Source organism: Stegodyphus dumicola, chromosome 6 (assembly GCF_044657685.1).
Source record: "Stegodyphus dumicola isolate Sdum_Otavi_A_Nest chromosome 6, ASM4465768v1".
Taxonomy (NCBI): Eukaryota; Metazoa; Arthropoda; class Arachnida; order Araneae; family Eresidae; genus Stegodyphus; species Stegodyphus dumicola.
The window spans coordinates 47,772,465-47,796,133 of NC_140773.1; the positions used below are offsets into that span (position 1 = coordinate 47,772,465).

The 23,669-nt window shown below is 30.4% G+C and overlaps 1 protein-coding gene across 1 annotated transcript in view; it reads right to left on the minus strand.

Moving 5' to 3' along the window:
• The window catches only part of LOC118204905 (uncharacterized), a 91,974-nt gene that overhangs the window by 6,535 nt on the left and 61,770 nt on the right, over positions 1-23,669 (minus strand). The window contains exons 2-3 of the mRNA XM_085818287.1: positions 7,119-7,376; positions 103-194 (exon numbers count right to left, since the gene is read on the minus strand). Coding sequence (XP_085674413.1) covers positions 103-194; positions 7,119-7,376 — 350 coding nt within the window. The remainder of the gene's footprint in view (positions 1-102; positions 195-7,118; positions 7,377-23,669) is intronic.

Below are 23,669 nucleotides of genomic sequence, written 5' to 3' on the forward strand. Positions count from 1 at the left end.
TTATTTCCAAGAAAAAATAGCATAGGCATAAATTCATAACAAATTTATTCTGTAAGGAATCATTAGAGATATAACAAAAGTCCAGACAGATGGAATATGTACCTTTCCATTTGACTTTCTACACAGTGCATGTGCTTTTAATGCTTCATTTGTATCTTTACTTCCAAATAGGTTCAGCTCTTGCCAAAATCCAACTAAGAAGAAAAAAATTAATCAATGTACATATGCATACTTGTAAGAAGGTAAATGTTAAGTATGCCAAAACATTTAAAATATAATCTTCACAGAAGTAAATATAAAATAACAAAATACAAAGTGTGTGTACACATTCTTAGAACATTTTCGGAGCCTATTAATTAATGTTTAAAATGTAAATAGTAATTTTTTTTAATGTTCAATCTGATAGCCTTTGTATGGATTATAAGTCTATATTATGAATCCCGTGATAGAAGGGCTTTTTATAAAATTTCCAAGGGTATTTAATTCTATTCCTCTTCTGCTTTCAAGAGCCCACCAAATCTTTCCAGGTTTGCACATAGAAAGAGCTTTTTTTTTTTTTTTTTTTTTTTTTTTTTTTTTTTTTTTTCAAGAGACCAGACGTGCAATAGTCCATAGGTTGTTAGATTTTCAGAGTTGTTGAACACTAGAGAACTTTGCAAGGAATACATTGAAAGTGTATATATGCAGTACCTGTATCAGTCTTCATTCTTTCAAGGAATGCAGTGATACTTTTCTAAGTACAATTTGTTGCTTTGTCTTGATCAAGTTTCACTCTTTAAAAGTCACTGGGATAAGAAATAGAATTTCTTCGGTAAATGTTGTAAAAGTTTCTATTGATAGTACATTGAGATATTCTAAAATGTTTTCCCCGTTCTTCTTTTTTTAAATTTCCTGTTATAAGAGAATCCTGCGAATATCGTAAAACCCTTACCAAAATTTTCTTTGCATTGATAAAACCAGGTTTTAAAATTTTTTTCTTGTTGCTTTTGACAATAAATAGACCTTTTCTAGTCACAATCATTTAAGTAAACCTATGCCTCATCAAGGATGACAATGTATTTCCATTATCTCTTGCTAGATAGTTTTCATACAGGGTTCTACAAATTGTTCTACATTGAGCTATATGTGTCAGCAAAGCTGGTGAAAATCCTTTCTGATTAATAATGGTGCTTTTTCGCACTCAGAAATTTTAATACCATATATTTCACAATGTTTTTGAAATTGTAATAGCAATATATTGAATTATGGAATAGCAATATCTGTATGTACATATTTTGGGTATCACATTTCAAGTAAAATACCCATTTTCACTGCTCTCAAATCCATTTAAATGATATTTTTGCATGACATCTGTACGTACAGACATAAGGACTCTTTTCCAAAAACAGATTGAAAAATGGATTTAAAATGAATTCAGAAGAGATTTTTCATGATGTCTGTATGTACACTGTGTCAAAGAAGGGAAAAAAAAAAGGGGACACTTCTATATCTCCCATACTACTGGGCCGATTGAAGAAATTCAAATTGCATTTTTCATGTTTCGAAAGCGCAACTTGGGATATATATCAGATTTATATATAGCATTATTCTAACATAGATATTTTGACACAAAATAAAACTTTTTCTGAAATAACATACCAATTTTTTTCCATATTTCGATTCTACGTCTCAAATTATGCCTAAATATTCAATTTTGTGCAAAATTTACGGAGAAATTCAAACATTTAGCTTGGCGCAATTTTTTCACTTTGCACCAAGAATAATTCACTTGGCGAACTTCTTAATATATGGCAACCTATTTTCCTTTCCCCTTCATTATGCCGGAGCGGGGAAAAAAAGCACATCATTCCTACCTACCTTTTTACATTGTGCATGATCAGAAAAAATATCACATCGTTCTACTTTCAAATAATTTTAACAAAGTGCTTAAACCACTTTTGATGTTATTATCGCTTTCGACAAATATGCCAAATTTCAAAATGCGCCAATATATAAATTCACATATATCTTCGGAAATTTTGAATAAAAAACTAATTGTTTTGCAGGTATACTTAGAAATACATCTACTTTAAAATGATAGTAAAAATTTTATAGATTAATTTTTTAAAAAAATATATAAAAATTATTTAAAAGTACGAAAATAAATCATAAAATAATGGGTGAATGTTATTTGAAATGAACCTTTATTTCAAAATGTGAAAAGAAGAATCAAATAAGTTTAATAAAAAAGAGAGATTAATAAATATATATATATCAAACTCACAACCCACGGTTTAAGGAACCCTGGCATATAGTATATGGCAATAGGAACATCTTTTATTAATTATGATAATGCCGTGAATGTTCACAAAAGACATGATTTGAATATATCATAATAAATATAATATTCTGTAATATTGTTTAGATATAGTTTTTTAAAAGATTTAAATTGTCAAGAAGTGCATTTATTGCTTTAAGTTGTTCAGACTTTTATACAATTACAGATTAATTAAATTTTTAAGTTAAAGATCTTATGCTTTACTGAATGGCAACAAAGTGAAAATAGCCTATTCGCATTATTAGGCTGCATGAAAGAAATTGTAATGTAATATTTTTTAATTGCAATACTTTCCAAGTTGCACTGTGAAAACAAATGTGTAGTATTATAATATAATGGTCCATAGAGTTTGAAAAATTCTACTAGAATCATTTCTAACATTAAAATCTTAGATTTTTATAAATGCTTTTAATTTTTTTCTTTTATGTATTTCCTTTTAAAGGAAAGTAACTTTTTTGAAATAGGACAGTAGCCATCTTCTGTACTGAAAGTTCCCAACGGGGTCAGTGAAATTTTAAAGTGGAGGCAGTGATGTTTAACAGGTCAATAATAAATTGTTTATTGATATACAGCTGTATCATATAGTAAGGAAAAGGTCATAGAAAATAAGGCGAAAATATGCTAAAATTATTTAATATATTTTTTAAATCAATGATATTTTTTCAAATATATAAATTTTTTATGCAGTGAGTGTAGTACAAAAAAATAAAATGCAGCACAAGAAAACACAATCAAAAAAGTGCAAAGGACACAAAACCGAAATGGAAAACAAAAAACAGGTTGAACTTTATAGAACAAGGTGATATAACAGTTAAATTAAATAGTTTCATGCCAAATATTTAAAAAAATGTACAGAAAAAATAATACAAAAAATAATTAAATATAAATCTAATTACCATTTTTCAAAACTTTTATTCATACTCTTAATCTAATTATTAAGTTCTTTATGTGCAATGATTTGAATTATGTTTTATGCTGTTTATTATAGGGGGAAAATGTATAAGGAGGCCGATGAAGAAACTTATTCCTTTATAAAGGGTTAGGTATGCAAAGGTTGGGAATCCCTGTTCGACATTATATAAACTAGGAATAAGGAATTAACAGTCTTAAAAGTTGCATTTATAATGTGATTACCTTTTAGACATCTGTTCTTCAGATATAAATTATGCTTTTTATTTTGTGACTTAAAAAAAAAAAGTATTTTAAGTAAATTTATCAATTCTTCATTTTATATACTAATTAAATCCCTAGAAAGGCCTCTTACTCCCGACTAAATAATTTTTTGAATCAACAAAAGTAATTCATATATAAGTTGTAAAGCAGCAATCATTTAAGAAATGAAGTTTGCAATGAAAATTTTAAAACCTTTGAACTGATTTGAAAAAATAATTGAGTTGATTCAGTGTATTAAAAAAAATGGTATCAGTTGAAATTATGTGTTAAATCTCTAAAACAGAATAATACAGAAATGATACACAGATAATACAGAGAAAAATATTAAATATGAAGGTTAATTGCCAAAGGAAACTTTTAAATGAAATTCTGAATATTGCCAAACAGCACTGCATTTTAACTGCCTAAACTGTAATTTGTAATTTTAACTGCCTAAACTGTATTTTAACTTTTTTTTTTTTTTAACTTTGTGTATTTCTAAGTGAGTAGAATCATTTGCAACTTTTTGTGCCTTATAAGTTAATTCTTAATGACAAAAAGAATGTACATTCTTGTAAGAACTTTAAAATGTTTCTTCATTTTAAGAAATACTATTTCACTTTGCAAGAAGTATAACATTTGACGGGCATCCCACCTTTTTTATCAGTTTTTATCTCCCAGATGAAAGCTGCAAAATTCCATTTAAAATACATACAATTATGCCTTGTAGTTATCTAAATGTATAACAGATGGCAGTACTAGTATTCATGCAAATAATGTAAAATAAAAATTCTTTGAAGGTCTAATTTTGAAGAAGTTTTTTTTATTTATTTCTAATGCAATTTAAATCGTCTGAACAACAACTATTTTTATATGAAAGTTTCCTTTTCTAAAAAATTCTTATTTGAATTCATATATATTACGTAGCGTATTCGGAAACTAAGTACCGTTTCATTCTAGCACCGTCACAGCGCTGTGGTAGGCATCCCGCGCATGCGCACTAGTCTTTCTTGTTTACTGACTTTCAATTGTCACGATTTTTGTTGCTCTATGTTGTGCTTTCAGTTTGCTGTGCACATTCAAAATGTTTAAGACTCTCGCTGACTGTGAGATTCGTGCCGTGATTAAATTTTCAACGCGAGGAATGTTAAACCGGCCGAAATTTATCGTCAAGTGACAGAAGTTTACGGTTAATACACAATAAGTGATGGAATGGTGAGAAAGTGGGTAAGAATGTTTAATGCAGGTCGAACAAATGTCCACGCCGAGGCTCGGAGTGGTCGGCCTTCTGTTGTCACCGATGATTTGGTAAGGAAAGTTAATGAAGCAATTCATGAGAACAGACGCTTCACAATGACAACTCTTTCAGAGGCATTTCCACAAATTTCACGTACTGTTTTGTTCGAAATTGTGTCTGACCGCTTGAATGATCGCAAACTGTGTTGTAACAGGTGATGAAACTTTCTGGTGTCTGGTGTCATTTCACACCAGAATCGAAACAACAATCGATGGAGTGGAGACACACTCATTCTCCGAAAAAACAAAAGTTCAAAGTGACAGTGTCATCACAAAAAATCATGTGCACTGTCTTCTGGGATAGGAAAGGCATTTTGCTTACTGAATTTCTTCCCGGAAGTGAAACCATTAAAGCGGCACATATTGTGAGACTTTAACAAAACTAAGGCGTGCCATTCAAAGCAAACGAAGAGGAATGCTCAGTAAAGGAATTGTGTTGCTCCATGACAATGCTCGGCCCCATACTGCTGGTGTCACTCAATCGTTAATTCGACAGTTTCATTGGGAGCAGTTCGATCACCCGCCGTACAGCCCGGACTTGGCGCTGTCCGACTATCACTAGTTCCTGCACATGAAGCGCGAGCTCGGTGGCAAGCGCTTTGGATCTGACGATGACACGAAAAATGCTGTGGAGTCGTGGTTATCGAAACTGGCGGGAAGTTTCTTTGACGATGGTATACAAAAACTGGTCACCCGCTATGACAAGTGTTTGATCATTGGCGGAAACTATGTTGAAAAAAAAAGTTTTTTTTTTTTTTTTTTTTTTTTTTTTTTTTTTTCCCCAAAACAGTACTTAGTTTCCGAATACGCATTGTAATTAAGAATGGTTGAAATTAAAAAGTGGGACCAAATACGACCCACAGCGCATGTAGGATGTAGGAATTGCTGCTACTAGATGGCAGCACCATTCAAATATTTTTAAATTTAAGTATGTTCGTTATTATGTTGATAATGCAAATTTATATTTTTTAATAAATTTTAATAATGTTAAAACTTTAAAAATATTTAGTATTTTCCCCAAAAGAAATGAAAATATAACTCTGTAACATGAAATGTCATTGAATACTGAATAGATATGTAAGTGTAATTCACCATAGAAAAATATCCTAAGCAGAGGAAAGAGAGGTGAAATGTAAATCATGATGGCCTTCTAAATATCTTCCTTTTTAAACCTGTAGCAAATAAAGTACTGGAGCGAAAATCTTCTCTGTTTCAAGTCTATTATGAAATCATTAAAAAATAACTAAAAAGTCATACAGATACAGAGAGCAATTTTAAAATTTTGCAAATATGATCAATATTTTCTAGTTAATTATTCAAAGATGTTTTTTATATCTTGCATTTTCACTTGGTTGCTAAAACTAGCACTTTAGATAAGCATGTTAGGAGAATTTATGCTGTGGCAAAGATGCCATTTTACTGCTCTAGGTACGTTGTGGGACAAGCGCTATCTCACCATGTCATGAATTACCTTAAAGGTTTACTTTGGGGGGGGGGCATGAAATAACATTGTATTAGGGGCTAGTTATCTATGTGTAAAGTTATTTTTTTCCCCAAAAAAAATTTTTTATGCAACAAACATCAAAGGGTTAAGTGATTTGAAGAAGGAGCACTTAAACTATGAGAAAATGTTGAATACAATGTTTATGCTAATGTACTTATTAAATAAAAGCATGTTATAATATTTTAGCACTATTTGCTATTGTAGATTAAGTGACCAAAAAAATAAATAGATAGATAACAGAGTGAAATTTTGGATGGTGAATAATTACTTGGCTAAATAAAATTATACTGAATCTGTATAGTGGTGCACAAAAGAGCCAGTCCTCCTCAAGTGTGCATCATTGCAGTTCTTTGCTGAAGAGAATACATTTCACTAGCCTGCTTTACTTTTCATGGCTGTTCTACTTATAGCGGGTATAGTTTCATGGCTGTTCTACTTATAGCGGGTATAGTTTCATGGCTGTTCTACGGTAATTGTAACATTGAAGGAAAAGAGATGAGCTAGAATTTGTCTGTACACACATGGGGCCTATTTTTCATTTTTCATATGCCATCCTGTATTAAAATCGGTTACATGACATTAGGCAGTAAAAGTGAAACAATAAGATTGTTTCCATTAAAATTATTTTTGATTATTTTTTCGCTTACCTGAAAAATAAAATGTTATGTTTGTTAAGTTTATTCTTAACTTAATTGAATGAAATGAAATCTTGCAAGTAGTTGTGAATACATTACTGTACACTTTACTATAAATAACAATTAGTTTATTTTGAAAATTAAACTCATAATAACTTTATGCTACTATAAAGTTGTATTTACATGACGATTATTACAAATGTGGTTAAATTACCTCCTCTTATTGCTTTTGAATTCTTCTCATCTTTTGATCCCAACTGAGTTTTGGTTCTGAAAGGGCTTGCGGTGGTTTGTTCAAACCATGGAAACCATGTAAACAATGAAAAATTATTTGAAATATCTTCTTTCTGGGGTAGCACAACATTATACTGATTGTTTACTTCTATCAGATGTCTTGCAGATTCTTCATAATTTTCTGCCGTTTTCAAAGACTCATTTTCCAACTTCTGCTTTTCATCCATGTTGTTAACGTCTATAATTAAAATTATTTCAATTACATTGCATATTTCTTGCATAATCGATAGACCAAAATTCCTCCCCCTGCTCTTATAAGTATAGTTGGCATTTAATTAAAGAGAAAATTAAATGTAAAATTTCCTGGTATTAAGCTTAAATGTGCTTACTTTTAGCTATCATTAAATTTAAGACTAATATTTATTGCACATTATTATAAGTCTTGAGCATATAAAAAATATTGCTTCAAAATTATATTAATAATTGTTTATGTGTATATATTCTATGTATTTACTTTATTATATGTATTGTTTGTAAATTAATCTGTCAGGTTTAATAGATTAATATGTTAAAATTAGTAATAAACAGAAAACTTGAATTCCTTCAAAACAGTTACTAATATTCTGAGATAAAAGTGTTTTTATAATGCACGCAAATTTTCTGCATGTATAATTTTTATATAAATTATATATTGCAGGATCATGTAAAAAGTCAGTATGCATAAACTTTTCTGAATGTTAAAATCAGTTTATGTCATTCTCTTTTTGCATGCAGTGCTTTATGCTGTTTCATCAATGAATTATATTGAAAAACTGATTAAATTTTGTGTATTACAAATGAGTTGAAAGAGATATATACATAGAATTATCAATTTTTGTAAATAGTAGATGTAAAAAAGTATAATGAAATATAATATTCGATCGCTATTAAGAAATATCACTATTTGTGTATTTCAATATCAAATAAAAAATCAGATGTGTACATTACATGACTTCCTTGTACAGAATATTAAATATTACGCATTTTTTCTTGCATTTCATTTAAACGTATTGGATTGAATTGAATTAAATTTACTTCGTTGAGAGCTCATAAACCACAATATAATAAATGCACTCTTTAAAATTCATTATATTTGTTTACCAAAACGACACTCTGGTGCTAGGTTCACATAACAGCATTACATTTCATTCATTTTATAACTCAGAATGCACAAAATTTATATCATCTGAAGAATTATCTAACCGTTGCCGCATGTAATGATGTATAAAGGAAATTAAACAAACAAAAAATTTAAAGGAAAAAAGAAAGAAAGAAACAGTTTTTCACACATGATTAAGTATTTCTCATTCAGTTAATTCAGTTCTCACTTCATATTAAGGCAAAAATACATAAAAACTTACTTATTTCCAAGAATAAATTCCAGAATGGATTAAGCATGATTTAATTCGCAATAATAAAAGAAGGTGCTATCTTGTTGCGAAGCTTAGTTTCTCTAGATTGGCAACAAATCCACTGTTCTCTAAGTTTCAAATGTAAACAATCATGGCCGCCATGGTAAGAATAATTAGGCTTAACCGCACTTAAACAACATTTAAATTGTTGATAATTCTACAAATATTGCATGCAGATTTACTAAAGGCGTAAAAACCTTAACCAGGAGATAAGAACAACATAATTCAATCATTTTTAAAGCAAAAAATGCACAAGATACCCGAAATTTTTCGCGATTACAATACTTCCTTTTTACTTCGTACAAGGAAGTAAAAAACAGGAGCACTAAGCAGCAGAAATTACGGATGGCAAAATATTTAGAATTTAGAGGGGTACTGAGCAACAAATACAGAGATGGGTAAAAGTTTTAGAATTTAGAAAAGGCACTGAACAGCAGAATTTATGCAAGATAAAAATTTTAGAATTTAAGGAAATATCAGGCAGCAAAATCTGTAACACCCCCCCCCCCACAACCACTCGAGCTGAAAGTTTGATCATGACTAACTTCAATAGATTATCAATCAGTATATTGTTACTGGCTGTGGTACAATTTCCTAGTCAGCATATGTTCGAAAGTGACATGCAAAAATTTCAGTTTGGAGAAAAATTGTATTTACAGCACTCTTGCTTCCTTTTGTTGAGTACTATGTTCTTCATTCCTAAATTTTGTTTTAAGGGGGTTATATTTATTTATTAGTAGTCCAGGGGTCTGAATTTCTGTTATTTGATTGGATAATATCATTTCTTAATCCTTCTGTAAATCTACAGCATTATAAAACTAGATTTTTAGTTATTTAAATTTATATACAGTATGGCAGTTAAATAATGAGACCATGCTTCTCAGAGATAGTCCATTTGATAAAGTTGTCTCTTAACATATCATATTTGTATAATTAATTATATATGCAGTATAGGAAAGACTATGAAACTGAAAAATTGTAGACTTGCACCTCTTTCTTCGGTGTTTAACAACAGTGATCTAAATAGTATTTCATCAATAAAGATACTAAGGAAAAATAGAAAATAATCATAAATATGCACTCAAATTATGATTGCTGGTTAACTTGTTTACTTTGGAGAAAAGTAATTGTTACTTTTCTGTGTTACATTTTAAAAGTATTAAGCATACTATGTCTATTAAAATATGTAGTTAAATATTCTTTAAAGGAAAGTTAAAATCTTCATGACACTGGTAAATATATTTATCAGGTAATGAACAGAGAAATTTTCTTCAGTTGCATGCATAATTCTTTGCCATATTTAGTTTTCTTGTCAGTTTTTTTTTTTTTTAATTTTCCTTTGTGAGGTGTTCGCTTGCCTTATAATTTGTGAACTTCCATTTTAAAGATTTGTTCCTTAAAGTTTCAGTGTTTGAGGCTTATAATGAATGTAAAATTTTGGTGCTTATTAAATGAATAACAGGAACCCTTTTCAGTTGCATCCAAAATTGAAGGGAAAAAAAAAAAAAAATCGAAGCATATTTTTATTCATAATAATTTTTTTGAAGTCTAAATAAAATAGATATAGCAAAATAGTTTACAATTATTTGTGAAATGGTTTATCTGTATTAAGTATTACAGTAATTTCCATTGCATAGCATCCAGCATAAATCTGATTCACAATTTTTATTTTTATAAATATTTACTTAATTTATTTCTTAAAATGGAAGATTTTTCAAATATATCCAATCTTTTCACATGTACTTTTACAACTTTTTTTTTTTTTTTTTTTTTTTTTTAGAACTTGCAGTATTTTAATACATTGACTCAGTTAATCATTATTTCGGAAAGTTTTCATTCAGAGGAGATAAACAGTTTAAAAACTCCAACATCATCCTCAGTAGAGAATCAAAGCTATTCATTGACACATTCTAAGTTGGATAATGCAAAAAAAGTTTAACTGTACTATTAAGCAAAACTGATGGATATAAAAGTATATATGAGTACTAAAATATGGCATGTAAAATAGTTTTGTATAATAAAATTCCTAACTAATATGATTACAAAATTTAATTGATTCAGTGTAATAGTTTGAATATGCGAAGTATAAATTTTATTTTCAGAAACAGTACAAAAAATGTATCAAATTATTGTCTTCAAATTTGAGTGAAGTGATACAATTTCTGAATTAATATAAAATTATTTAAAATTTTCTATAGGGATTTAGATTTTTGAAAATATTTTTTTATGTTTTTGAAGCTGTTTCATAGTACAGTCTTCAGATTTTTATGAGGCATCATAAATATTCATAAATTTTCATGAAAGATGAAACATATATAATTTTTACTTGAAAGTTTTAGTATCATTTGGTAAGCATCTATAGTAAAACTTACATGTTACTCTTTAAATAATGCGAAATGATGTACATTGAAAAAGACTAGGATATGTTCTTACATTCTACAGGATGTTGAAATATTTGCTATGAAATGATATAAAAATAATGCATGAAGTTCAGCATATTTTCCCTGTTGTTAGTGAAAATATCTTCTTAAGTTCTGATATAGTATAAGGTATTTCTCCCACTTCCCTAGCGAGCCTTCGTGGTGTAACGGTAGCACGCTGGGCCGGTATTCCAGAGGTCCGTGGTTCGATTCCCGGCGAAGGCGGTTGCGTATTTTTCATCTTTTCTGCTTCCAATTAACCAAATGACTCTAAGTGGCGCCCGAACTAAAAGGGTTGTGGATGATGATTCTCCGCACCCAGGATTTGGCGACTAGGTCTCCTAAAACCCTAGTCACCCTTTAAAAAGGGGAGTATATAAAGTATTTCTCCCACTTCCCTAGCGTGCCTTCGTGGTGTAACGGTAGCACGCTGGGCCGGTATTTCAGAGGTCCGTGGTTCGATTCCCGGCGAAGGCGGTTGCATATTTTTCATCTTTTCTGCTTCCAATTAACCTAATGACTCTACAATAGTAATGTTTTTCCTTCAATTATTCTCAATTCTCTCTTTAATTCATAAAATAAGAAATTTTTTTTATCAATTAAAGAATTGGATGAATGTGCTAAATCTCAGGAAAAGTTCAAATATTTTATTCATTGGTTAAAGTAATCTGGGGTCATTTGAATAATTTATGAAGTAAAAGAAGAAAACATCTCTGACGTTTTCTGTCAGAAAGATATCTATATTTGACTTTAAAAATTCTATTTATATTACATAAATTAGATTAAACTTTAAAAAATATTTGGATAATATGATATTATATAAATACTGGAGTGCTTTCATATTTGAAAAAAAGAGTCTAAAGTTATAATATGAATTAAACCTCCTACCTGTAATGGAATTGATTGATATTTTTAAAAGAGGAATTGGAAATAAGTTTCATGTTTTCATAAAAAAAAAATATTGTAGTATTTGGTTATCAGTTAGGTAGAAAATGTTCAAATGTTTCAAAGTAGTAAAATTTAATTCTAAAATTAATATTTTAAATAATCAACATATTTCTCAATAACATAATTTAGTCAAAACTAGACATATTTTGCAATATATGACTATAAAAGCCATTCAAATATCTGTGACCGACATATAAAATTTAACTCGGAATTGAAAATGGATTGCATACATCATTAAAAAAATATCGAAGCTTGGTGGGAAACTGAATCATTAAGTGATAAATATGTGACTATCATTGTTTCAAGACTATTTAGTAGGCATTATTTTTTAAGTAAAAATATTTTCTTTTACAATGAAAGTATGTCTAAAGTTAAATCTATGTAAGGGTGGAATTTTCCGATTTTTGTCTGTGTAGGAGAAATCTGTGTTATTGGGAAAACTGAGGGTTTCTCTGAACTTTCTCTTTAGGATTGAAGGGAAAATTTAGAAAACGAAAAAAAAATTCTAAAAACATTTGTTCATTACCTTACTCTTACTCCCTAAGGGTCGATAAATTATCATAGAAATGTTCTTTTCTTTTTTACCTTACACTATTTATAGAAAATATCTTACTCAGGTTTTATAATAATGCATTACAAGATTTTGCATTTCATTGAAAAATATGCAAAGTTTTACTGTTCCTAATGAGTGGGATTTTTTGAATGTTTATGTGCGCATTGGATATTTTATTGCATTTTTCCCGAATAAAGCATTCGACGAATCTAATAATATGTAGAATAAGTATGCTTAATGCTTATCTTTTAAAAATCTTAATTAAAGTTAGTTGAATTAGTATTAAATGTATCTAAAGGGCTGATTTTACTTTATAATGATTTATAATTTTTGTGTATATACTGATAAGGTTAGATAAAGTGAACTTCAGGTTATGCCATTGATAGTAAGAAACGGATAAAAATCTATTGTATAGCATATTTTTTAAAACTTGTTGGGAACTTTACGTAAATAATTTAAATTTAGTAAAATTTCTATCTTGATTTAAATAAAACCGTAAATATTGTATAGTGGAACATGCTGATTTTGTTATTTAGCTCTTTAATATCATGTTATGAAAATAATTCTGAGATGGGTATTAAGGTAGTACGTAGGAAAATTGGAATTTTCATTTCGGCAAAAGGTAACATCTAGCAACATTAATTCAATTGCAGTTCTCGAAAATACGTAGAAGGTTCCTATAATGCACTAATATGTACAGTTATACGAAAATGAAACATTAGGGTTTAATTTTGTTGTGAAAAGGGGTTATTTTTCATTAAATGGGTGTTAGTAAGGAATATTAGGTGATAAAATGAGGATTTTGTGAAGAAATTTCTGTACGGAATATATAAAAGTTAAAATAATCTAAAATAGAATGCAAATTTTGGTAAAATATCTCTTACGGTTTCTTCTTCTCCCCCCCTTTAAATATATTTATACAGTCAAAAGTCGTTAATCCGGACTCGTCGGGACTTCGGCTATTCCGGATTATAGATCATCAGTTTAAATCGCGTAAGATGGCATGCAGAAATTCTAAAATTAAAAATATGAAACCGTAATTTATGAAATAAAGAACAATTATGATTTAAAGGGTATCAAAATTTACAAAAAAAAGGCTTAATATTTATTTGTTTACTTTATTAAACATTTCTTTCAATGTAAGTTGTTTAAGTTGCTTCGTTTTATGTGATAATACTTTCTCTTTAATTCTATAAACAGACATAATTTCTTGTTCAGTTACAAAGTTCCGCTGTTCAAGTCCCGTTAATTGCTGTGCCGAGAATACCGACTAACTTGTCAATCGAAATTTTTTCGTTTACACTAACCTCTCTGTCACATTCTTCATGTCTTTATTCATTTTTTGCAGCAATTCCACTTTTTGTTTGATGGACATCGAAACATACTTTCGTTTTGTACGATCCTTTGGGAGCTCCAGATTCGGAAATTCTATTTGACATAATCGAAATTTCAAGTTTACTTTTATAGTATTGCTCTTACAGTCTGCAAAAAATAATAAGCCGGATCCAATTCAAAAATTAAGGAACAACGCAATCATCAACATTAACTGAAATAGATAATTTTAGCTTATACCGTTCGTTATACATAAAACGCGCTCGCAAAAACGTATTCTGCGCTTGCGCATACGCAAATGCGCAGTCGTAAGAGGTCTTACGCGCACGCGTAAACGCCTATGCGCATGTGTGAACGCGGCGCATGCGCAGAAAGTTTTTAGCTTTGAGGTCCGGATTATAGATCATTCCGGATTATGGGTGTCCGAATTAACGACTTTTGACTGTACTGCTAATGATATGTGTTAAAGGTATAGTAGTCTTTAACAAGATTTTGTTCATAAGAAAATGCATATGCAAATAAACTTCCGAAAATAGACATTCGTGTAAACTTCTGAAAATGGACATTCGTGAAAGGTTTGGTTTTCTTGATTATGGCAAAGCACACCTTAGAGCTATCTACACAAGGAGATGGATGCCTTTGTGGAGGACTTTCTAAGAGAAACTGTCTTGTGTACTCGTTACACATGAAGAAAAACCACAAAAATGCCCATGCCTCCTGCCTTTGTTCACCTGGAATCAAACCCAAGTTGGAACTATTAATGTTCAGTGATTTTTACCATATATACCATATCGAGTAATTAAGAATTTCAATGAATAGTAGTTAATAATTATAAAATAAATTGCTTAATTGAAAAACATCAGTATGTATAAGATAGTTTCATCTGTTTAACTAATACATTCTATTAATAAATATCAGTATTTATAAGTTAAACATGAGAAAAATCATGTAAAATTAAGTGAAAGAGTAAAATCAAAAGCTTTAGTGCAATTGAAAATTATATGAAATAAGTTTAAAATATTAAGAAAATATGCAGAAAAATTATAGATGTTTAAAACATAAAATGAGTTAAAAGCTACATCTAAAATTAAATAAAGCTCATGTATATGATGTAAAAACATAAATTAGTTAAAATTTAGAATATGTTGAAAATTTTAAATTGTAAAAAGAGTGAAAGAAATTATCTATGTAAATTAATTGTAATCACATCTAAATTTAAATAAAACTCGTATATGGTCAGAAAATATAAGACAAGTTAAAATTCCGAGTATGTTGCAAGTTACTAAACAGGTAAAACTATTGAAAGTTTAAAAATAATGTTTAGAATTAAAGCCGTACACTACGGGGAAAAAAGGGGGGACAGTTCTGTATCTCTCGTTCTACTAGGCTAGTGGTCCGCAAAGTGCGGCTCCAGAGCCGCATGTGGCTGTTTGGTTCCTTGAGTGCGGCTCTGGTACAAATATCCACGGAAGGCGCAATAATATTTTCATTTAAAAAAAAAAAAAAAAAAAATTGTAAGAAAAAAAATTACATCTTATTTTGATAAATTAAAATTCTTCTATAAATCGAAAGCATGTATAATTTTTTGTTTGAGTAAAAAGATAGATAGGTAATTAAAATTTTATATTGTTGTAAAAATACGTAACGAACATAAAGTTTAATTTTATTAGTTTTCGTAAGCGTAAATATAAACCATGTACAAGCTACCGGCATGCGCGTGCATGCTTTTTATAAAGTAGTGAAGGTACAAATTGGCATCACAGAGCAGCAGTTGCAGTGTGAACAGTTTTGTCTTATCTACCGTGTCTGGCCGTTGTTCTGTCTTATTAAAAAGTTGATGTATTTTTTAATCTAGCTGCACATCCTTATAGGTATTTTATACAAATTTATTACACCTGCTATGTATGTTTGTGGTTCCGGTACAAAATTTGTAATCGATTTTTCAATAACTTCTATTTGTTCAAATGTTGGAAGTTTTCTTCCATTTTTGGTCATATTAAAAGTTTTGTTATTCTGATGATGGAAAAAAATTTTTTTTTTCTTTTTAGTGCAGTTATATATATTAATAAAATTGTATTTTTTAAAAAGATTTTTAAATTTTTTTTTCATCAATTTAATAATGGTAATAATTTTGTACTGGTGGCTTTAGAAAAAAATATATTTGGAATATTTTTATAGGCATCCCAATTAACATGGCTACCAAAAAAAAGCAAAGAAAAACGGAACATGAAAACCGCGAATTTAAAGTTGAGTGGACCGAGAATTTTGCGTTTATTCAAAACTTGAATGGACTTCCGACATGTCTTATATGTAAGGAGAAATTCGCGCATAACAAGAAGTCAAATTTAGAGAGACACTTTACAAGAAAGCACGCGTCATTTAGCACTAAATATCCTACCGGTGATGCAAGGAAGAAAGCAGTTGAGGAACATCAGAAGAGTCAAAAGTCGTCAACTTCTGTGTTTAATAACTGGATGCAATCTTTCAGCAATATTAATATGGTAAGTTTTGTTTGTAGCCAAGAGATTGCTAAGAGAGGAAAACTGTACACACACGGCGAATAGATAAAAAAAATGTTTTATAAATGCATCCGAAGAATTATTTCGGGATTTTAAGAACAAAGCAGATATTCTGAAAAGAATTAAAGAGTTACCATTGTCTGCCAAAACCATTAAAGATAGAACAATTAAAATGTGTTCGAATATAACCACCCAGCATATCGAAGATCTGAAATTGGTTTCGGCTTTATCAATAGCAGTTGACGAGTCTTGTGACATAAATGATACAGCACAAGTTTCACTTTTTGTAAGATTTTAGGATTATTGTTACTCAAAGGTCAGACGCATGGAGAAGATATCGCCAATGCTGTAATTGAATGTATGGATAAACATCATATTCCCCTCGATAAAATTGTGTCGATTCCAACAGATGGGGCCAAAAGTATGACCGGCGTAAGAAAAGGGGTTGTTGCTATTTTGAAAGAAAAAATTAATCACAAGATACTTGTTTACCATTGTATCATTCAACAAGAAGCGCTTTGTTCGCAAACATTTCCGGAAGAAATTTGTTAAGTTATGGAATTAGTAATTACCATTATCAACTGCATTTTAGCTAAATCTCTTCGCCAATTCAAAGAATTTTTATTTGAAACGGAGAGTGAGTACGCTGATCTTCTGCTTCATAACAAGGTACGTTGATTATCAAGAGGGAACGTTTTAAAACGTTTCGCGTCCCTTTGTTTCGAAAATTAAAGCATTTCTTCTTGAGAAGGGCGTTCACTATGCAGAACTAACAGACAATCAGTGGATTCAAAACTTTTATTTCATGGTAGACGTTACGTCTCATCTAAATCAGCTTAATCGTAAACTACAAGGGAAAGGAAACTTAATTTTTTTCAATGTTAGAATATCCACGGAATGTTAGTAATAACATTCGCAGGGTTCGTACGGTACTCAAGAGTCCTTAAAAGTCCTTAGGAATTTTGGAATCGATTTTTGGTCCCTAAAAGTCCTTAATTTTGGCCCAAATCGGCAGAAGGTCCTTAATTTTAATCATCTAAAATTTCTGTTTGTTTTTACGACTGCCATTTTGAGTGTGAATCAGCATTTTGAAAGGAATATTTTTGGCGATTCACTGACAAATATGGTTTTCTTTTGAATGGGATCATAGGTTATAATTTGTTGCTATTCCTAATATAAATGGTGGGATACTCGAGCTTCTGAGCAAGAAGTGAAACATAAGCATTTCGAATTATTTCAGTTTTTTTAATGAAGATCTGTTAAACAACTTTTCGCTTTTGTGGATGTGAATTCTTTTATTAAACGGTTCTAAATTTAGCGACTTATCAACATTTTAGTGATTTTAAGGTCACTTTCTATAGAAAATGTTTAAGATCCGAAATCTGTGAGTATTTCCACGAATTTTTTTAAAACATTGTAACATTGATAAATTTCATTAAAATAATGGTGATATATAGAAATTATATTTAAGAAATAACATTAAAATAAAATATTTTCATTTTTCGTTGTCATATACGTTCCATTTTGGCCACTTATTATACAATATTTTGAATCTGGAAAATAAGCAAGGTATAGTGCTATGAAGCAAAATTTACGAACTAGTTCTTAGCAAACCCAAAATATTTTTGGCTTTTTGCTATTACAGAATTGGTAAGGGTAAATTTTCTGTAGGATTTCAGACATTGCACTTTCGAAAGTTTTAGTAGAATTTGAAGGCAAGATTTATAGACCCGCAATTCTAGAAGATTGCAGAAAAATGTGACAAAATGAAAAATGTCTCCATGGTATTAACACGCAATGGATGTATTTTACAGAAAGTTTGCGATGAATTTCTTACTTTTTGGAGAGCATCTGGAAGAACAATGACAACATAACATTTGAATGTTTTACTTCTGATACTAGAATCTTTTCTTAACATGTTTATCTTCCTTTTATTTTCTCTACTTTTCACTGGGTACAAGCATGGAAAATATCAGAAATGCTTCTAAACTTATCACATGGGCAGGCATTATAGAAAGGAATTTCTTTATTAGTAAAGATATTGAAAACTGACAATTTAAAAGATTCATCTAATATGTTTTAATGCATCATCATGCACAGGGCTGGCACTTGGCATTTTCCCACCTGATGTGGATAATAAATTCTGGTGCCTTCTTAAACTCTGCTTCCAATACATGCTCTAAATTCTAAAAGTTTTGCCATTTCTAGATTTTGTTGCTCGGTGTGTCATTAAATTCTAAAAATTCTGCCGCACTAGCTCTGTAACCGGCCCTTATCATATATCATTTCGTATTTCTTCTGAATGTTCATATTACTAAAGAAATAAAATTAGGAGCTTTTTCTGCAAATTCTAAATGCGTTTAGTTTTTTTAGAATAACAGCAATCTTTAATTAAATCCAAAAACTCTAAAATGAAAAGGAAACACGCTGAAGAAAGAAACTGAATACATAAAGAGAAATAAAATTATTCTTCAAAGATATATACAGTTATGATTATGTAAATTACCCAGTTTCTTATAATTTCAGCCTTTACTATAATTTTCCATTTATATTTCCTCATCAGAATACAAATCGCTTAGGTAGTTTTTAAACTGAGGTGTTTGGAGTTTAATACAGAGTGTGTTTCTGACCTCCGCTTTCTCCCTGAAATTAGTTACTGCCAGCTCTGATAATTTGTAACTATTCATCTTTGTATTATCCCTGCCGACATTTGAATTTGTTATGACGCTAGAGTTACTGATCCAGCTTAAATTAAAATTCAGTTGTATAGTCTTTGACCACTAGGCCACATTTTTAGTTTGAATTTGCCTCTTTTTAGTTTGATTCTTGTTTAATTACATCACCACGATCTGTAATTGATTTTGTTAGCATAAGCGCATGCCATTATATTCTAGGTTCTTTATAAATAAGAGCCTAACTTAAACCTTTGTATGATATTGTAGTTACTTTCAGATATAGTGATAATTTGCTTCACGTCTGTCGGGGAGCTTTGGACTATTTAACTTTTACCAGACCAAGTAAACCCTCATAGATACATTGTGAAGAGGTGACAAGTTAGGAGATAAAGCACGCATAAACTAGTGAGAATATTGGTTTGCGTATTGAGACGAATTTCGAATTGTTAGAAAAGAAGCGAAGGAAATCGATATAGATTAGCCAAAATGTCTGGGAAGGCTTCGAATTAAAAAGACGCATAAATATTTTGTTGAGTGTTGTTGCTACGAAGCATTTATGTTTTGTAGCAACAACTACTTTTAATGTGTAATACTTTTAATCCTAATATCGTTTAAGAATAAATGCCATAAATTACATGTATTTTAAAATAAAAATTTAATCGTGGCCATGTAAATTAATGACTAAGGTTAGCTAACTTCCGAATTTAATTACTTATAGCTAATGCTTACCCTTAAAAATAATCTCTGCACATTAAAGCGAGTTATTGCATTTCATGAATCCTTACCGTGGTCACAAGATAAAAAACAAAAATGTAAAAATTCATGTAAAACTTATTCTGTGCATCTAGTGATATTTGAAATAATACAAAACAGCTTATCATCTTTGCTGCTTTAGTGGTTTATGGAAACTTAAAGAATATTAACTCTGCTGCAACCTCTGGAACTCTACAGGAAGCTACGACGCTAACTGCATCAGACGGAGCCCAACTAACTTTCAAAACCTGCCAACCGTGCCTGCATCAGGCCTTTGAGGTTTCCTCTGATCAGCAGGTAGGCAAGCAGCAGCGGTAACAGCAGCCAGTCTTTTGTTATGAATCATACTGATTATGACTTTACTTGTCATTTTAACTTACGCCACTTGACATAAGATCTACCTGCTATTTACTAAACCTCTAGACTGAGCAAGAATGGGACAAAATGAGGCATAAAAAGCATCAACATAAACCTAACTGTTAGTAACACGTTAATAAAATGTCACTTATCTTCTTTGAAAACTGTTCAACTATTATGAGCCACTTGATAAATTTCATAAAGTTTATTTTATTCTCAAACTTATTAACAATTATATTAATTAATTTATGTTTAATAATAATACATCCTACTTACAGATCTATTTTAGTTTTAGGATAGTATTACAAAAGTGAAGTTCAGGGATAGATAATATTTTTAATTGAATTTATTCAGTTCGCATTTGCTCATAGATCCTTAATTTTTTTCATTAATGGTCCTTAAAAGTACTTAATTTCCGTGTGCAGAAATGTATACGAACCCCTGATTCGAAAACAAATTATCCATTTTTGCAAAGGATTTTGAAAGGGAAACATTGTTTCACTTTTCGAGCCTGCTAAAGCATCGCCAAGAAAATAATTCCTCTGTTGATAAACACCTTTTTAAAACAATAATTTTAAATATGAGGGAAGCATTTCTCAGCAGGTTTCAGGAATTTAAAAACAGCAGAGCGACTTTAGCATTTGTCAAAAACCTCTTAATGCTACGATAACCGAGTTGAAATTTTCTCCTTTTGAAATTGACATTGGTAGCTTTGAAATACAATTGCTGGATTTAAAAAACAAGGAGATATGGCGTTCTAAATTCGAACGTCTTTGTGTTGAATTGGAAATATTGGAGAAGAAAAAAATGTGATCTTAGTTCACAACATAATTGGTCTGCTTTGAATGACCTGGAGAAGGAAGACATGATCATTTTCAACGCTTGGAATAGTATTCCTGGCTCTTACGATCAGCTGAAAAAGCTCGCATTTGTTGTTCTTTCCCTTTTCGGTTCTACATATACAGTCAAAAGTCGTTAATCCGGACTCGTCGGGACTTCGGCGATTCCGGATTATCGATTTTTCCGGATTACAGATCATCAGTTTAAATCTGGTAAGATGGCATGCAGAAATTACAAAATTAAAAATATGAAACCGTAATTTATGAAATAAAGAACAATTATGATCTAAAGGGTATCAAAATTTACAAAAAGAAAAAGCTTAATATTTATTTGTTTACTTTATTAAACATTTCTTTCAATGTAAGTTGCTTCGTTTCATGTGATAATACTTTCTCTTTAATTCTATTAAACAGACATAATTTCTTGTTTAGTTACAAAGTTCCGCTGTTCAAGTCCTATAATTGCTGTGTTGAGAATACCGAATAATTTGTCAATCGAAATGTTTTCGTTTTCAATAACCTCTGGGTCACTTTCTTCACTATCGGAAGCGAATTATAATGACGAGGAACTTGATTTAAATCATATCAAAGACGGAGTACATCGAAATGAAATACTACACTTAGTACGGAATTATAAACCAAATAAAATAAAAACATCTGCCCTGAAGATAAGGATAGTGCTGACAGATCAACTTCCAATCCGCGGCGTGAAATTGATAAACAGATTTCGGATTTCAAAACATACTTTCGCTTTGTGGATACAAATTACATATTAGTAAATATATATCGGAAATTCTATTTGACATAATCTTTCTAATCTATCATAATCTAATAATGACGTTTCTGCCCCCCCCCTCTGCCGCAGAGCAGCGTGAAATTGATAAACAGATTTCGGATTTCAAAACATACTTTCGCTTTGTAGTAAATATATATCGGAAATTCTATTTGACATAATCGAAAGTTCAAGCTTACTTTTATAAAATTGCTCTAACAGTCTGCAAAAAATAATAAGCCGGATCCAATTCGAATGTTAAGGAACAACGCAATCAGCAACATTAACTGAATTAGATAACTTTAGCTTAGCGTATAACTCCGTTACACATTAAACGCGCATGCGCACAAACATATTCGCAGCCGTAAGGGTCTTACGCGCTCTCGTAAACGCCTGTGCGCATGCGTGAACGCGACGCATGCGCAGAAAGTTCGTAGCTTTGAGGTCCGGATTATAGATCATTCCGGATTATGGGTGTCCGAATTAACGACTTTTGACTGTATATGCGAACAATCTTCTTCAAGCACGAACATTATCAAGAGTAAACTGAGAAGAAGTCTTATTGATGAAAACTTGGAATCATGCTTAAAATTAAAAACAACAACATACAAACCTGACTTACTCAAACTTTCCAAGGTGATGAAAGCACATTTGTTCGCATTAATAAATATTTATTAAATATTAAATTTAGTTTTATTTAGTGTAATAAAAGTTTACTAAACAAGCAGATTTGGCTCCCAATTTTTTTTTTTTTTTTTTTTTTTTTTTTAAATTGTTGTAATGTTCATATTTGGCTCTTTGGCTAATAAGTTAGCCGACCACTGTACTAGGCCGATTGACGAAATTGCATTTTGCATGTCTCGAAAGGACTTAGGATATGTATTAGATTTATCTATAACATTATTCTAATATATTTTGACACAAAATCGAACTTTTTCTAAAATGACGAGCCAATTTTTTTCCATATTTCGATTCTATGACTCAAATTATGTACGAACTAAAAAGGAAGTATTGTAATTGCGAAAAATTTCCGGTATCATATTTCAACGAAAATATTCATCTTGATCGCTGCAATTTAACGATGTTTTTCCGTGACATCTGTACGTAAGGACAGAATAAAGAACTCTTTTTCCCCAAACGAATTATAAAACTGATCTAAAATGGATTCAGAAGAGATTTTTTCGTGGCGTCTGTACGTACGTATGTATGTATGTATCTCGCATAACTCAAAAACGATTAGTCTCAGAATGTTGAAATTTTGTATGTGGGACTGCTATAACATATAGATGTGCACCTCCGTTTTGGGTCGCATCAAAAGTATATAAATTATTATGTGTATATATATATATATCCACTCTGTTACTCAGCTCAGTGTCTTTATTTTTGTATATTTGTAAATTGTGCATTTTTTGCTTTAAAAATGATTGAATAATGTTGTTCTGGTTTAGGTTTTTATGCCTTTAGTTTATCTGCATGTTATACACCCATGTTTCTTTACATTTGAAACTTAGCAGAATAGTGGATGTGTTGCTAGTCTAGAGAAACTAAGCTTCGCAAAACAAAGTAACGTCTTCTTTTATAATATTGCAAATTAAATTATGCTTAATCCATTCTGGAATTATCATTTAAGTTATTAAATTATCCCATATATTGACTCATCATAGCGTTCACAACAAATTAAATAAGTTTTTACACCTTCAGTGTCTTTTTGCCGAGTAAGACCAAAAGTAAACTTTCAGTTTTGTGCACCGAAAATTCTGTCTTTTTGCCTGCTGGCCGAATTGCTTGTTTTTGCATAGGAACTGTAATTTTAATTGTAAAAATTGTTTTTAACTATATGTTGTATTATATTTTTCTATAGCTTTTTAATGAAAATGTATTATGTTTTTATTATTTTTGCCTTGCCACGAAA